This window comes from Lupinus angustifolius, chromosome LG09, assembly GCF_001865875.1.
Source record: "Lupinus angustifolius cultivar Tanjil chromosome LG09, LupAngTanjil_v1.0, whole genome shotgun sequence".
Classification (NCBI taxonomy): domain Eukaryota; kingdom Viridiplantae; phylum Streptophyta; class Magnoliopsida; order Fabales; family Fabaceae; genus Lupinus; species Lupinus angustifolius.
The window spans coordinates 6,666,732-6,684,530 of record NC_032017.1 but is presented as its reverse complement, the minus strand read 5'-3'; the positions used below and the strand labels follow the sequence as shown (position 1 = coordinate 6,684,530).

General features: G+C 31.2%; 3 protein-coding genes across 3 annotated transcripts; 2 read left to right on the top strand and 1 right to left on the bottom strand.

The window, feature by feature from the left end:
- On the bottom strand, nt 939–1,974 carry LOC109355999. The gene is made up of 2 exons (XM_019599312.1): nt 1,752–1,974; nt 939–1,265 (listed from the first exon to the last, which is right to left on the bottom strand). Exons 1-2 carry the CDS (start codon nt 1,900–1,902, stop codon nt 997–999), a joined length of 420 nt encoding a protein of 139 aa, XP_019454857.1. The 5' UTR covers nt 1,903–1,974; the 3' UTR covers nt 939–996.
- Nucleotides 2,959–5,128, top strand: LOC109357006 (60S ribosomal protein L4-like). The gene is made up of 2 exons (XM_019600680.1): nt 2,959–4,121; nt 4,834–5,128. Exons 1-2 carry the CDS (start codon nt 3,015–3,017, stop codon nt 4,945–4,947), a joined length of 1,221 nt encoding a protein of 406 aa, XP_019456225.1. The 5' UTR covers nt 2,959–3,014; the 3' UTR covers nt 4,948–5,128.
- LOC109356495 lies at nt 9,221–11,515 on the top strand. Its single transcript, XM_019599810.1, has 2 exons — nt 9,221–9,286; nt 11,115–11,515. The coding sequence occupies exons 1-2, from the start codon at nt 9,229–9,231 to the stop codon at nt 11,462–11,464; spliced, it is 408 nt and encodes a 135-aa protein (XP_019455355.1). The 5' UTR covers nt 9,221–9,228; the 3' UTR covers nt 11,465–11,515.

Below are 17,799 nucleotides of genomic sequence, written 5' to 3'. Positions count from 1 at the left end.
TATGATAGTCATGGAGTGCTTTCAGCTTTAAACTATACGCTTGTGTAATGGTTAGAGTTGCAGAGTATGAGTTTGTAACAAAGGTTTAAAATCTACGCAGTGTAAAGTTTTTTACACTATCAATGCATCATTCACCATTGATTTATAGTATTTTTGTTCGAGAATCAATGTTGTAAATTTATAAAAAGTTCATTATTAGGTTCAGTTTTGAACTAGTTTTGAGTTATAACTAAGCTTAGTTTTGACATGATATGCTGAATGCACATATTATGTGTCATTCGGATTCTGTATTCTACCTTCATTCCTCTCAATGTGACTATTACTCCATAGATCTTGAACCATTCATGATCCTTCTGTCCTTTGCATTGTTACCGTATAAAATTTGATGTTATAAGTGTTATATTTAACTCTTAATGAGATCACAATGTATATAATCATTAAGAGAACCAAAAACAAAGGAAAAAGGAGAATTGATTCAGATAAACAAGTATAATTGAATGTGTTTGAATCAACCTATTTAGTTTTGAATCAACATATAATCTAATTATTGTGGCTGCAATAACTGCCGCAACAGTATCACATCGTAATTGTAGTACCATATCGAATTACAATGATATCTACATCGGGTCACCTTAGGCTGCATCAAATTCAAAAATATCTTTTCTATTACAAAATAGTTCACACTTCACACCGCATTGGTAGCAACATGTTGTAATGCCTTCAACCAGTTACATGAACTGATTTACTGGTTGGCATCATAATATCATTCATTATCCATCCAAGTCCAAGTCCAAAACTAAAACTTTTCTTCACTTTTCAAGAATTTTCCACAGCAAAAATAGTTGAAACAAGTACATCATCTAATCAATATGTTCTATATTCATATCTCACTTGAGCATGTATTAAACCAATCTCTAAAATTTCTTAGGTACCAAGTAGAAGAAAACATCAACTACATTTATAAACAAATTACTATTGTTGTACAACAATAGTTGATCACTTATTTGGTGCTAGAATAGTATACAACAAAAGAAATGTGAGAATTAAAATTGCACCTACAAGAGTGAAAGTAGGACTAGTCCAAAACTTGAGGTTTGATCTCTCAGTTCTCCTGATAGGATCAACCTCTTCGGAAATTGGGAAATCGGAACGCTTCGGATTCCAGCTTACGTATTTATTCGGAGAAAACTGAGAGAAAAGTGTTTTTCTCCCTTGCTTCTTGAAATTTGACCATGCCTTGTCCCAATCTGTTGAAGATTTATCACCTAAAACATTTAACCAACATTTGTAGTAAGTGTCTCATGAGTTCTACACTTTGTTTGTGGATTGGAATTCTCTAAAGTTAACAAATTTATCTAACTATCTGCACTTGATTTTATATAATAGTGCATCATGATCCTATTTCACTAAATAATATGCGTATGCATCTTTACGAACTAATCTCTTTCGGGTTATGCGGTTGCCCCTTCTAACGAATATCGCTCCTGGGATTTGGCAGGGCTTTACATTACTAGACCAAACGCCTTATTAATAGGGATTTGTGAGCATCACTTTTGGGAGAGTATCTATGCACCCGAAATGAATTACTCCCGACCATATCCAAGCCAAGCCACTTGAGACATGTATACAAATAATGATAGTAATTACATGAGTAATGAACATTTAACTCCTAGGTAATATCCATTAACAAGTAGAGTACACACCCTCTCATAACAAAAACATTAACAAGAACCATAATTGCAAAACAATACCATTGTTGTTGTTATCACCGGTTGGTTGAGATTCCTTGAAGTCCCTTTTGGAAGAGAGAATTGTGAAAGATGAATAATAAGAAGAAAATGATGATCGTGAAGAGAAACTATGGGTTATAAAACATTGAATATTCATTTGCAAATGCATCATAATGTTGTAAAGATTCAATTTTGAAGGTTCCTTTGAGCTACATAGAATACTTGGTCATCATCATTCCTTCCTTATCCTTATTGCCACTCAAATTTTACCACCTCATCACACGTGTCTCCTTTTCAATGCATGCAGATCTAAAATCGTCACATTATTAAGAGTAAGTGGTGTAAGCCACACTCGATTTTAAGGTCAAAATTTTGATTCTTGAGAAAGACATTTGTTAGAAGGGACAACCAAGAATCCAAAATAATTAATTTCTTAGGTAAAAAGATAAATTTGTAGTATAAAAAAAATCATCACATTTTTGTAGTTTTACACTGACACAACCTACTAGTTTCAATATATTATTTTTGTACCAAAAGAATTAAAATGTATTTTCATTTTCTCATTCCCCAATTACTAGTTGTTTCCATGTAAGTATGTAAAATCTAGGGAGTCATAAGGTGGTCTGATAGTGAAAATAGCGGTGGTAAGGAATGGAGTGCAGGAGGTTGTGGGTTCGAGTCCCACCATCAACAAAAATGGGAGTTATAAGGGTGGTTTGATGGTAGGGTGTAGGAAGTTGAGGGTGGAGTCTCACCCACAACAAAATACTAACATATTAACAGCTAACATACTAACAATTGCCGATAAAAAAAAATATAATTAGTTTAAAGTTATTTTATCTTAAAATAATGTTGTTTTTAGAAAAAAAAAAATTTTGATTGACTCGGGCAATCCAACTTCTAACCATTTAAGTTACTAGTTTTAGGCTTCAATCAATTAAGTTGAATAGAGGCAATTCAATTTTTAAGTAAAATCAGTTAAACAAGAGACTTAGAGTGATGAGATATTCGGTTCACGATTGAACCAATCAAATTGGCCGGTCCGAGCTAAATTTTATAACACAGTTAAAATAACTATTCATATCATCTACTTTAGTCAATCAATAAACAAGAGGAAGAATAAGCCCAATTATGTTCACAATTTGAATGGGCTCAAATAAGTGAAATTAATCAAACCCTAAAAAGCCCACATAAAAAAGAACAATATATATTAACAGATTTAACCCTTAACCTAATTCCCATTTCAAAAAGAAACCCTAGCTCAGTGCACTTCAAGCTTCAGCAATGGCGGCAGCAGCAGCTCGTCCCCTAGTCTCCGTTCAGGTCGTCTCCGGCGATATCGCCACCGACACACCTTCCACCGTTGCTCTCCCCGACGTCATGAAGGCTTCAATTCGCCCTGATATTGTTAACTTCGTCCACTCCAACATCTCTCGCAACAGCCGCCAACCCTACGCCGTCAGCCGCAAAGCCGGCCACCAAACCTCCGCCGAGTCCTGGGGAACCGGACGCGCTGTGTCCCGTATCCCTCGTGTTTCCGGAGGCGGAACTCACCGTGCCGGACAAGCCGCGTTCGGAAACATGTGCCGCGGTGGTCGTATGTTCGCTCCGACCAGGATCTGGCGCCGCTGGCACCGCAAGGTCAATATCAACCAGAAGCGTTACGCCATCGTTTCCGCCATCGCTGCTTCCGCGATACCTTCCCTTGTTCAAGCCCGCGGCCACCGCATCGAAACCGTCCCGGAGTTGCCGTTGGTCGTGAGCGACACCGTGGAAGGCGTTGAGAAGAGCAAGGAAGCAATCAAGGTGCTGAAAGAGATCGGTGCTTTTGCCGATGCGGAGAAAGCGAAAGATAGCCGCGGAATTCGTCCCGGTAAGGGAAAAGCGCGTAACCGTAGATACATTTCTCGCAAGGGACCTCTTATCGTGTATGGAACCGAAGGCGCGAAAGCCGTGAAGGCTTTTCGCAACATTCCAGGCGTTGAGATTGCCAATGTGGAGAGGCTGAACCTTCTGAAACTTGCACCTGGTGGTCATCTAGGTCGTTTCGTTGTTTGGACTAAATCTGCTTTCGAGAAACTTGATTCGATCTATGGAACATTTGAGCAGGCTTCTGAGAAGAAGAAGGGATATGTGCTGCCTCGGTCGAAGTTGGTGAATGCTGACTTGGCTAGGCTTATTAACTCTGATGAGGTTCAATCTGTGGTGAAGCCGATTAAGAAGGAGGTTAAGAGGAGTGGAGTTAAGAAGAACCCACTTAAGAATCTTAATGTTCTGTTGAAGCTGAATCCTTATGCTAAAACTGCTAAGAGGATGGCGATTTTGGCTGAGCAGCAGCGCATTGTTGCGAAGAAGGAGAAGCTCGCAAAGAAGCGCGGCACTGTCTCCAAGGTAAAGTTTCTTTGTCATTCTATGCATTTTTAAAATTTTGGGAGATAGTATTTGGTTAAATTATACTTTTGTTATTGATGATGGCTTATACTTGTTAATTGTTCAAGGATAGGACTAAATTTGAAAATGATTATCACATATATGGATCAAATGGCATCAACCAATAATTTCGGGTCCAGTCGTTGTATGTAGTAATAATTTAGTCTAGTTAAGTTTTAAATTCAGTTCATACATATACAACATATTTCAATTTTTTGTTGTTTTAGTCTGAGGACTATTTTGAAATGAACCAGATTTTGGGGCCAAATGTTAGTCATTTGAACCAATGTGCTGTAATATTTTTCGCTTACATCTTACAATGATTGTAATTTGGCCATTATTGTTCAAGAGGGTGTTTGATTAAGAGATTAAATGGATAATTTGTAAAAGAGTAAGTTGCATAACAATCTTGAGTGTGAAACACTGAATTTCTTTAGCTGGATTTTTGGAAATTGAATTATCTAGCAATTAGATTATTTTCAAATCTTAAACATACCATATCTCCTTCGAACTGTGCTACAACACAAACTTAATGGTGAGGACAAAATTGAAAGTAATTTTATTATGCAGGTCAAGATGAAAATGCATAGAACCAAATGTATAGTTTAATCCTTATAATTTCAACATTAAGGACTAACGATTATGATACATTCTTGTATTTGTTGTTTTTTAGGAGGAGGCTTCTGCTATCAAGGCTGCAGGAAAGGCATGGTATCAAACTATGGTGTCTGACTCTGATTATGCTGAATTTGACAACTTCTCCAAGTGGCTCGGTGTTTCACAGTGAAATCTACATTAAGTATCTTTTAAATTTTGTTGTTACTTTCATTTTGTTTTTGAATTGTGTTACTTTGCAGTTTTGGTAGAGACCAATTATTACTATATATTGTTCAAGTAAGACTTGCAGAATATCATGGAATGTTTGGTTTGAGAACATCACTTTTCAGTGCAATTTTTAGTTTTGGATAGTTCATTTTTAGTTTTCTTTGTTCTCCCAATGATATCTCCTCACCTTTTGTGTAAGTATCTAATCCCTTTCGGGATGTGGGGCTATCGCCCGCAACAAATGTTGCTACCAGGAATTGAATCCTGTCCTTTTGGTCATTTCTAGTTGCTATATCTTCCACATATTTTTTTAAAGAAACTAAATTCAAATAAGGATTATGTCATTTTAATTTCATTGTTAAATAGAGTAAATAGATAAAAAAAATATGGATTAATGTCTTTTTGCTCAAATCATTTACAAATAAGATCCTATATCTCCAATTTGGCTTCTTGCCATTCTATGCATTGCTGTTCATATTCCTTGGAAAATCAATTTGAAAACTTGTTGTATTCTGTGGCAAATTTTGAGGGAAAGAAAGTTCTTTATTTTTGACCCAATCCAATTACTAGGTTCGGAATACATTGTTAACTAACTATTAATGTCAATTTCTTGAATATATTTTTGATGGTTAGGTTTTATACTGTAAGAATATAAGATGGATACAAAATGAATTAAGATTTTCATTTTTGTCTTATTAAAAGTTTGAATCTCCTATAAGAAGTGGCTTGTGTAGTGAAGAAAAAATTGATTACATTCTTCTTCTATCCAACTCTAGTGGTGATTTTGGTAGTGTACAAGCTCCTTAATGTGTATATTAGGCATGCTTGTTAAATCTATTACTCTGACCCCTAGCTTGTTTGTTAATATGGTTTGAAAGTACAGAGTATAGTTATTAATATATATCGATCATTAAATTGGTCAGGGTATTGATACAATAGTTCAATTAGTGGTTCAGTAATTAAACCGCATGTCAGTTAAACCGGATATATGTCCCTTGATTCTATACCAACATTGTTTAGTCAAATTTCTTAAATTTCTGCAATTAATGAAGTAATCCAGCAATACCAATTCCTGCAATTCATGAATCAAGGAATATAATATGTGGTTGATTCTATTATTATTATAATAATAATAGTAATAATAATAATAAATCACTAATTCATGAAGTAATTCAGCAATACTGAAAAATAGATAAACAATTGATGCAATACCAATTGCTGCAATACCAATTGCTGCAATAAACAATTCCTCTCCAATTTTTGGCACATTTAATCCAAAAACACTCAAAAATTGAAGCAATATTGAGATTCCTTTCAAAACTCTTAAATCTAATAATATAGAAAGGGCTAAACTAATTCCTTACTTTAAATCTAATTCCTCTGTGAACTCTTCCATTGGTGCACATAGAAGAGGCTAAACTAGCAAGTAAGCTAATTGAACAAATAGAAGAACCAAGTAAGGAAGAAGCACTTTGTGTGGAACGTTAATGATGTCAACTCTACAAGGAAAGACTGAAACGAAGATGATGGGTCGGTGGAAGGGAGTGGACGGAGATGGTGGGGCGCTGATGGATGCGTGGAACGAAGATTACAAAATATGATTGGTTTTAACCTTTTGATAGTTGGTTGGTACAACTATAATGTATGGTTAAAAGTACAATTCACCGGTTGAACTGGTCGGTATAATACAATTTTTATATTACTAATACTAAGAGTTGATATTTGTCCAATCATAATGTATATGAAAGAGAAAATGTGATGATTTTTTAGTTGTTCGATATGGAAGAAAATGAAAAGTAGAGAAAAATATATAATTATAATTAATATATAATGATATTGATAAATAGAAGGTTTGAGTCTTATACTCTTGCCATAGTATTGTGTTGGTATACTTTTTTTACTTGAATTCTCCTCCAAAATCCTAATATTGAAGAAAAAACATAATACCATGTATCCCATTATTTTCTTTTTGGTTGTACAAGAATCAAAATAATAAAAATAACTTCAATTTTTCATGCATCTAAATATCATATAAAAAAGTTAAAAATATGTAAGAAATAAATTAATTATTTTGACCCAAAATTGTAATTTGGTTTACATTATTTTTTGTTTAAGATGAACTGAAATGAAATCTGAAGAATAAATGTATACTAGTGAATGAAAGTTGAAGATAATTTGAATTGAAAATTCTTTAATTATAGAGTAAATTACAATCATCCTTGATTTTTAGTGAAATTATACAAGTCATCCTTATCTTTTTCTGTCCTTATACAAACCACTCAATATTTTGTATATATTTTATACTAATTAACCTTGTATGAAATATAAGTGTAATTTTTTAAACAAATAATATAAGATGAATGTAATTAATTACGTTAAGCAAATTAAATATGATATATTATGTAGATAAGCTCAAATAGTATAAGATTTAGTGTTTCTTTATTATTTTTGGTTCATTATGAAATACAACAACAATTCTAGGAGATGTTTAATTAACTCTTATACTATTTTGCGACGAACAAAAAATAATAAAAACGTAATGACTGTTATACTATTTGGATTTATGTTCATAATATATCATTTTTTAAACTTAATTACATTAATCACATACTACTAGTTTAAAACATTATAATAATATCTCATGTATGGATAATTAGTGTAATGTATGTATAAAATTATGAATAGTTTATGTAGGGATAAAAACGGAGGAATTAATTTTACTAAAATTCATGGGGAGTGAATGTAATTCACTCTTAATTATATTGTATGAAAGGAAAAAAAATTATATTAGTTAGTTGAAAAATATTCACAAAAAAAAAAAACCTTACTAATATTAACTTTATAGTAAATATACTTTTTGACCCATTTTCTCTCGAAAAGAATAGTTTTTAATTCCATTCCCATTTTTCTTCCAAGATAGGAAGAATACCTTCAATATATATCAAAGTACATTGAATATAATATCTTTTAAAATATTTGAAAGTACATTCAATTAGGCTATAATATATATATATATATATATATATATATATATTATACATATTAACTCATCACACTATTTATTTTTGTGAAATGAAAGATGGAAAATAAATGTATATTAGTGAATGAAAGTTGAAGATAATTGGAATTCAAAAATCTTTAATTCTAGAGTAAATTATATTCATATTCTTAAATTTTAGTAAAATATATAAAGCATCTATATTTTTTTTTGTCCTTATACAACCACTCATTATTTTGAACATACGTTACAATGACTTATTGTATGAGATATAATAATCTTTTAAACAAATAACATTAATTAATTAAGTTAAGCAAATTAAATATAATATACTATGTAGATGAGCCCAAATAGTATAAGAGTTTATATCTCTTTATTATTTTTGGTTCATTACGAAATATATCAATAATTCTATAGAGATGTTTAATTAACTCTTATACTATTTTGGAACGAACAAAAAATATAAAGACACAATGATTGTTATACTATTTGGATTTTTCTTCATAATATATATTTTTATTAATTTAATTACGCTCATCAGATGTCATTAATTTAAAATATTACACTAATATCTTATGTATAAGTAGTTAGTATAATGTATGTACAAAATTATGAATAATTTGTATAAGGATAAAAAATGGAAGATAGTTTATGTAAAAGGGATGTAAGTGTAATTAACTCATAATTATATCATATATGAAAGGGAAAAAATATATTAGTGAATTGGAACAAAAAATATATTAGTGAATTGAAACAAAAAAATAAACCTTCCTAATATTAAGTTTATAGTAAATATACTTTTTCATCCATTTTCTCTTGAAAATAATAGTTTTTAATTCCATTCCCATTTTTCATTAAGAAGGACACCTTCAATATATAGTAAAGTACATTAAATATTTAGTTGTGTAAGGCCCTACTAGATCCACAAGCCCTACTAGATCCACAAGATCGATGGTTCGATTCCTGAGAACGACACTTGTTGAAAGGAACAATCACAAACCTTGAAATGAATTAATTCTTTACCTAAAAAGTTGAAAATATATTTTTGATAGTACCAAAAAATACATTATTTATTTTTATTACCTATATTGATGAATGATAAATAATATAATGAAAATGTAAAATATGGTTTTATCCTTGTATATATTGATGTAGCTGAATCATATATTTCATACTTATCTAAACATGTTATAAAAGTCCATTCATAAAGGCTGAGCATGAGACAACAACACTAGCCAAGAAAACATGAACGCCTCTTTGGTTAAGTTGAGTTTTTTTCTTATGCTTATAGCATTTGCCTCAGGTATTTTTCTTCTTTGGTAGAAAGCTTTTTGTTTCAGTGTTTCTTATTTTATTTTAATTATGTGGTTTTGTGCATATGGGAAATGGGTATTTTTTTTACACAAATTCATATAAACTTATAGTCAGGGTAGTTAGAATCACCATCAATGCAAGATTGTACGATTTTACGACTTTGTTGTTGATTGTGAGACACAATCTTGCTGAAGGAAGTCCTGTCGCTTAATAGAGGTGAGCAAGAGCCGATCTTATCCGCTCACTCAGTAGAGTTTGATTAGATTCAAATAGGATCGGGTCTCGTTGTGTTTAGGGTTGGGTTTAAAAATTAGACCTGATCAATATTTAGGACCGGATAGAGACCAAACATGATTTGGTCTGATCCGTCTCATGATCACTTCTCATCATATTTGTATGTGTCTCTATTCAAATATGTAGAAAATAATAACACTTTTTTAGTATAAAATATTATTGAATATATATACATATATCATTTTATACATCAAATTACATATTCATAATAATAAATAATATTGAGAAGACTTTATCTAAAATGAGTATATATAATATTAAGTCAGGTTTAGGGTAGGATCATGTTTAAAGAGTGATTTGATTGATATTTAGGGATCGGGTTAGCTTCGAATGTAGGATCAGTTCCGAGCTCAAAAAATAACCAAACCAACATTTAGAGTCGGATAATGACAAATCTTAACTCGTTGTAGAATGACATTCATACTATTTGTCCTAACGTCTTTAACTATTCTAACTACTTAAAAGAAGTAAAATGAGCTACAAAATATCTTCGTGTAGTCTAACCATTTGTCCTCTACTGTTTTTTGACGCTTCAGATAATTAGAAATTAATTAAAAATTCATTTTTTTTGTCTACCCCACTTTCATAACACATTGGATTTTATCATTTTAAATTTTAGAATTTTAATGTTAGTTTCAAATATTCCTAAAAAAATATATCCAATTAGTATTAAATTTATTCATTTATATATATAACATTTGTGTTATATTTTCTTTATTTTGCTTGCTGGATAAAGTTTACATACATATACTCTCTTTAGATATCACTAAATTAAAGTCTCATGTACTGAGTCACCCTTTTGTTGTAATATATGTATTTAAGTTTTTATATATACTATGAAGAGTGTAATATTTATGCACTATTAGTGTATAAAGATATAAACAATCATTTATTTATATATATTTTGAAGAATCAATAACGATTAAACATGAATAATTAATGATGCAATGACATAATATAAAACTCATACACTATCAATGCATATATTTTTTCTTTATTATAAATTAATAACTTACTAATATCATCATGGTAACATTATTTACATTTGTTTACACTAAAAAATTATTATTCTTTTGTATATGTTCACATTTAATTCTTTTAATATTTCGTAAGATCATGCAATTCGTCTTACGATCACACGTTTTACGTATTCACATGTTATATATTCCTTCTAATTTTACATAATCTCGATTTTATCAACCATGCTTATATAGATTTTAATTTTACATTTTACATATTTTCTAGGCAATCATATGTTTAATTATACACTATTATTGGGTACAACTTCAACATAAGTTTTCTTATTTAGTTATTCAAGCAACCCATTAATGTTAACTTACATGCCGCATAAATATATGGGTGCACATCTGTTGTCCCATATTTAGCGTTATTCCATATGCCATAAGTTATAAATGGTCAAAAAAATACTTAAAAATTAAATTTTAGTTAATTTTTTTTCCCAACCAATCACAAGGTCATGACACATGAAGTGATATTAATTAAAAAATGAAATGTATTTTCAGGTATGAAGTTTGAGATTGAGAGACAAGACTCAGAAACTAATGGTGTAGACTGCAAAGTGAGAAGTAACTGTGAAGGGTGCATTTGTGGAAAACTTACTCCTTGTAGTTGTTGTAATGATGGTGCATGTGTTTGTTTTAGAATAGATCAGCCAAATACGACGCTTCAGATTTTGAAACCAGATGCAGAACTTAATGGTCCAACTTGCCAAGCCACTGGCACTAGTAGTTGTAAACGTTGTGTTTGTGGTGGTAAACTTGGTCTATGTTCTTGTTGTTTTAATGGTGTATGTGCTTGTTATAGGATTGATTTTAAGCAGATAATGTCCCACAAAGATATCATGAATTATTAGTTCATACATCTTTGGATTTCAATTATCAACAAATATAGAACTTATAAATAAAGCCCCAGGATTGACATTCCATTCTGAAATTTATTTTTGGAAAGAAAAATTGGTAGTACTAAATGTATTCCATTATTATTTTGGGTATGAAATTAATCGCTTTCGGAATTTGTAGTTGTTTTTTCCAATAATATATTATTAAAAAATTGAGGTAAGTAGAGTGAAGTTATTATTTAGGATATTGTAAAAAAGACCTTAATTTAATGATGTGTTGATGGAGTAAAAACTTTAAAATTGTTAGTGTATAAATATTGAACCTGTAATTGTTGTCTGTAGAGCTGGTCTTGATATCTTATAGGTCCTGTGTGGGAAAAAATAGGGCAATAAAATTATAAAATTTTTAACCACGTGAGTTTTTTATGTTAAGGTTTTAAACAAATTGTGAGATCGAAATAAAAATAAGTATACATTGGATATCAAAAGAATTTAATTATATTATTTTTATTATAAATTTAAACGAAATAGATCTCAGACAAATTACGATAAAATAAGATAGACTTATTTGTGAGACCTTTAGTCTAATATATATTTTGAGATCAACTTCCTAATAAATCTTAAATAACATCTTACTTTATTCACCTCAGGTCATACCTTATTTCAATTATACATTTATGATTGATAATATAAAACAATGATATTACAACCAATAAAATATTGAATATATTCATGACTAAATTAATAATCATTAATAACATAATTGATTAAAAAAAAAACAATACCATGTTTATCCATGTTAGTTATATGAAAAATATATTTGATCCCTCATAAACTATGGGCTCTGTGTTGTGTAGCTCTGAGATACTCACATGGCTCCAATTAGTTATTCCAACCTGCTTGGCCTTTTCATTGGAAAAACATGAGGTCAAACTCTTGTGTCACCTTTTGTTTAATTGTCTGTTTAGTAGTTGAGTTTTGGATGCGAAGAAAAATGGAAAATTTAAGAATCATAAATATACCTACAAAATGATTCTGAAACTCTTTTTGTTCTTATTTTTCTCTCCTTTATTTTGAGACACTTAAGAAGATAGCAACTATAGAAAGCAAAGGAGGGTGATGGCTACCTAAATGAGCAATGTATCATGAGAAAAATTTGTATGGAGATAGAACCAACACGCCATATTTGGAAACACATATATTTATGTTTGTTAGTGTTATCATTTAGTAATAAATTTAATTAGAATCGAATTTTTAATTTGTTGTCAATCATCTATTAACTGTCTCTACATAGATATGTCTTCACATATGTATTTCTCATGTATCATTCTCTATTCACCTTATAATAGGTTGATGGCTACCTACTTAATAAGCATCAATTTTGTGCAAATAAAATTAATTAAACATTAATATTTTCCATATCAATGGTTTGAACTTGAAATATATCAGTAAAAAGGACTTTTAAAACTATGTATAATGTTTTCTATTTTATGAAATTATTACTACCATTTATAGTTAGGCCCTAATAAAAAGTTTTGAATTAATTGCTTTGATTTAGTAAAAAAGTAAGTATAATTACTATCCCACTTGTGATATATGGAAATTTGTTTTTTATTTGAAAGTGCTATTAGAAATGTAAATGTAGTTAAATTTTAAGACATTTTTTTGATACATTTTATTTATAATTGAGACTAGAGAGAATATATAGTGCCTAATAATTATCAAAATTCATGAGGCCAAACATAAGACACCTGTCATCTTAATATGAATAGAAGAGACTAAATCTATTATCTATCTATTATGTTGAAAAGAAAGAGCTATTAAAAAATATTAAATTAGATACTCTATATTTGTAAAAAGTGTATAAAAAATGTTATTTTATCAATTTAAAGGATTGTTGGAAGTACTAAAATAGATACTCTTCATTTGTGATAGGTATGCAAAAAGAGGTTATTACTGTGAAATAAAATAAGAATTCCAAAATATCATATAAGTCTATTATACCAACAAGGCGTTGGTCTAGTAGTGTAAGACCCTACTGAATCTCCAAGGTCGAGAGTTCGATTCCTGGGAGCAACACTTCTTGCAAGACACAGTCATGAACCCAAGAATGATTAGTTCTTTACTAAAAAATGTGATGGTTATCTTGATAGTACCAAAAAATATAAGTCTATTATCATTTGTTTTACTACTTTTACTCAAACATTCTCCACTTCTTCACATTCTCTCCAATTAACCTACACACTATTTCTCACTTTTTAGATTTTGTTCAACAAATCTATCATCTTCAATTCTCAAACTCACTCATAGGTATGATTTTATACTCTTTTAATTTTTTCTTTGTTGATAGATATAATTTATACTATTTCTTACATTTTCAAATTTTGTTCAACAAATCTATCATTTTCAACTCTTAAACCAACTCACATGTATGATTTTATTTTTATACTCTTTCATTTTTTTCTTTGTTGATAGATATAATTTCTTCATCATATAATTTTTTGCATGATAATTATTATTATTTTGCTTTCTATTCACATTCTCTCTAATCAAACTACACATTATTTCTCACTTTTTCAAATTTTGTTCAACAAATCTATCATATTCAACTCTCAAATCTACTTATAGGGATGATTTTATACTCTTTTGATTATTATTTTTGTTGATAGATATAATTTATACTATTTCTCACTTTTTAAAATTTTGTTCAACAAATCTACCAATTTCAACTCTCAAACAAACTCACATGTAGGGATGGCAATATGGGCTTCGCCTGACAGGTCAACCCATTTGGGTTGGCTTTTTTAGTAGGCCGGGCTTGGGATTTCAATCCTTTTAGCAATAAGAGTCGGGTCAACCCATATTTTGGTGGGCCAAACGTGGGTCGGACCGGTCCGGGTTGGCCCATGTTATTGTGAACTTATGAGTTAGAAGTTTTATTATGAACAATGAGTCTAAAAGTTTAAGATTATGATGACTTGTTGTTTAAAACTTACAAGTTTTAAACTAAGACTATATGTTACTATTGACTTTGTTAGGTATTAGTGGTCTAGGAACACCTAGAAGGGGGATTGAATAGGTGTGACGGTTAAAAACTACCGCTTTTTAACAACAACCCAAATACTGGAAAAACTGTCCAGTTAATCGATTAACAGAAGGGCTTAATCGATTAAAAGAAGGGCTTAATCGATTAACACAGTTACAGAACAGATTAACAGAATAAACAATTTACACTTTCAATAAGATACACTTTAAACAGATATATTTCAGATATTATTGCATACAAGTGTTAACGATATAACATTAAACAGATATCCAAATTCTCAAGTATATATTCAGTGTATCAATGCAAGAAACAGAAAGATAAAGAAAGAAAGAAAGAACAGTGCACAAGGATTTTTATCCTGGTTCGTTTGCGGTCCACTGCAAACTACATCCAGGCATCCCCTTCTGGATCAGGGAGATTTTCTTTCTTCACAATATTGAATTAAGATACAATTACCAATTCAATTTACAAGCACAATGGATGCTCCCTTCTTGAAATCTAGGATCTCTAAAACCTGGTTTGACTTCTACCCTTTCGCCTATTGAGAAAACCTTTCTTGCGAACAAGCCCCANCTCGCGAACAAGACCCAGCCAAGAATCTTATCCTCAAATCAAGACCTCCATGCCTTGGTGAAGAACTACAATCTCTGTGGTGATTTCATACCAAGAGACAAATTCAGACTGCACAACACACGTTAAAATCAAGGTATTCTAAGCACATAAAGCCTAAGATATTACAATGTAAAGACTAACGATTAACCCTTATCCTAATCAATTAAGCCATCAATATGAAAGTAAGTTAATCAGAATACAGTATACAACAGGTTCCTTTCAATCAGAATCTAATGCATGATCACGTGAGCAATATCAAATGAATATCAAATTATGCAGAAACATAAAGTATGTTATAGGAAAACAACATAATCTCTCTTCTCACACATGTAACTCTCAAGCAAAATAACAGTAAAAATATGAATACAAAATGCTCTCTAATACAGCCCTAAACAAATAGAATGAATGCTAATGAGCTCTGAGTGAAGCCTCATATTTATAGCACAGTGAATAAGTAGTTTAAGACGTTGCAAAAATAGTTAAATAGTTAAGCAGTTATAACAGCTAAAACAGATTTCAGTTATAACATAAAACAGACACGTTAATCGATTAAGACTACCATTTAATCGATTAACGGACTTACAGAATGACATTCAAAACAGTTAAAACAGAAAACACATATTCAACAGAAAATTAGTTATGTTAATCGATTAAGCTACCACGTTAATCGATTAACTGAGGCATTTATGCATATGTTTCATAAGGCAAACTTCTCATATGTTATATGCAATATGTATACATGTTTTATCATTTATATTATGCCTAATATGCATAGATAACATGTATGATATATGCATGAACATACGATTAACTAGATGATGCATCTCTTGAATATGGTAGTTCAATTATGATGGCTTAAGAGACTAGCATCTAGGTTCACCTAACCTATACTCACTTACTACGGCACACATCCCAGACTACTTAGGTTATAGACTCAATTTATCTCCTAGTCTAGATATGACCAAATAAGCATAAAGCATGTTGATTATTGAGTCATCTTCAAGCTTTGTTAGAACCTCGTCTTCATCAAAACATAGGCTAAGATATGCTAGTGCTATTCTTGACACTTTGCACTTTCAATCTCCCCATTTTTGATGATGACAAACACTTCGTCAAAAATCTTCAATTTGTTGATGGATAAGCTTGATGATGAATTTGCAGAATGGTTGTTAAAGGTTGTTTTGTTATTTTTCGAATACCAAAGTTAATGCGCATTGTTTCTCTGTTTCATAAGCAAAAGTGTGTACGAAAGCTGAATAGAAACAACCTGCAAAGTGCTTTATACAACCTGCAAAATGTATGTAACGCAACAAGCAACTTTTCTCCCCCTTTTGACATTATCAAAAAAATACGTGTATTCAATTCTAGTCAAAAGTTAGGAGAGTTATAAGGGTTATTAACAGACTGTAATTAATCAGTTATTCCTGGGTAGAAAACTAAATAACTAGCTGGAAGAAGCTTGAACAAATATTTTTACTGCATTTAACCGATTAAGTAGTACTTGTTAATCGATTAAAAGTACACCAGATAGCAGTAGATGTTTGAATAGCATGAAATGGGTTATGCATGAGCAAATTAAGCATGGAATGATTACGCAATTGATAAATTTCAGTATTTTGCAGCAGGCACAATCATTCAATATTGTCACATATAGCAATCATGATCAAAATCCATTACAAACAATGAAACGTGCTATAGGTACCATAATTAAAAATCAAGCAAGAATGTAATAATTCGAAAGGATTTAACATGTAAAATAGTAGTGCAACACTAGATTAGAGTTAGTTACAATCCAAAATGAAATGAAATGGCAATATTCAGCAAAGACAAGAATCTCAAGAGGAAACAGGAACGACAAAGTCCATTAGCTAGGAAAGGATAACCTAAGGTTCTAAGGCTTTCTATCTAAGGATGAGTTGGAGGATTCTGGTTGTCAGGAGTCGACGAGCTACAACTACCCTTGATTAGAACACTCAACTTGTTGAGCTCAGCACACATGCTTCTAGTCTGAGAATCAGAAGTAGTTTGAATGAAGTTCCGCAAGGATTGATAATGGTTGTCAATGTACTCATCCTGACGCTCCTCAAAATGCTCCAAATCCGTATGATGCGAATCCTTAAGCGACTGAAAATGAAGATCTATCCGATTATTCAAACATTGTTCCATAGCATCCATATAAGCTTGTCCAAGCACGAATTCCTGTGATGCATGTCCTGAATGCTCCCCCCGAGTTGCAGCAAAAGGCTCTTGATTAATGTCTTGATCGTCTTCACCGGAAGGGTCAAGGTTCACGTTGTTGTAGTCTTCTTGATATTGCCAAGTGTTGCCATACTTGTAGATGCCCATCTTGTGAATTAAAAACTCACCAATCAAGTGTTCTTTGTTTGAGCAGTCCATCACAATAGTATCCGAGATGTCAATATGTATATAATCAATCATTCGGGACACAAAGATACTATAAGGAAGCAGTTTTGATTGAGAGGTAGAGACGCTATACATGACCTTCAAGATTTCTTCAAACTAATTTATCATGATGTTCTCTTTCACAGCAAACATAAATCTCAAATCGTTCAAAGCGGGTTGTGCATGATTTGTGTTTCTCTGAATTAAAATGTAGGCAATCAAGTAGTGCATGGGCCTATTTTCTACCGACAGAGATCCAACTTTAGTCAATTCGCCTTGAACATAGAGT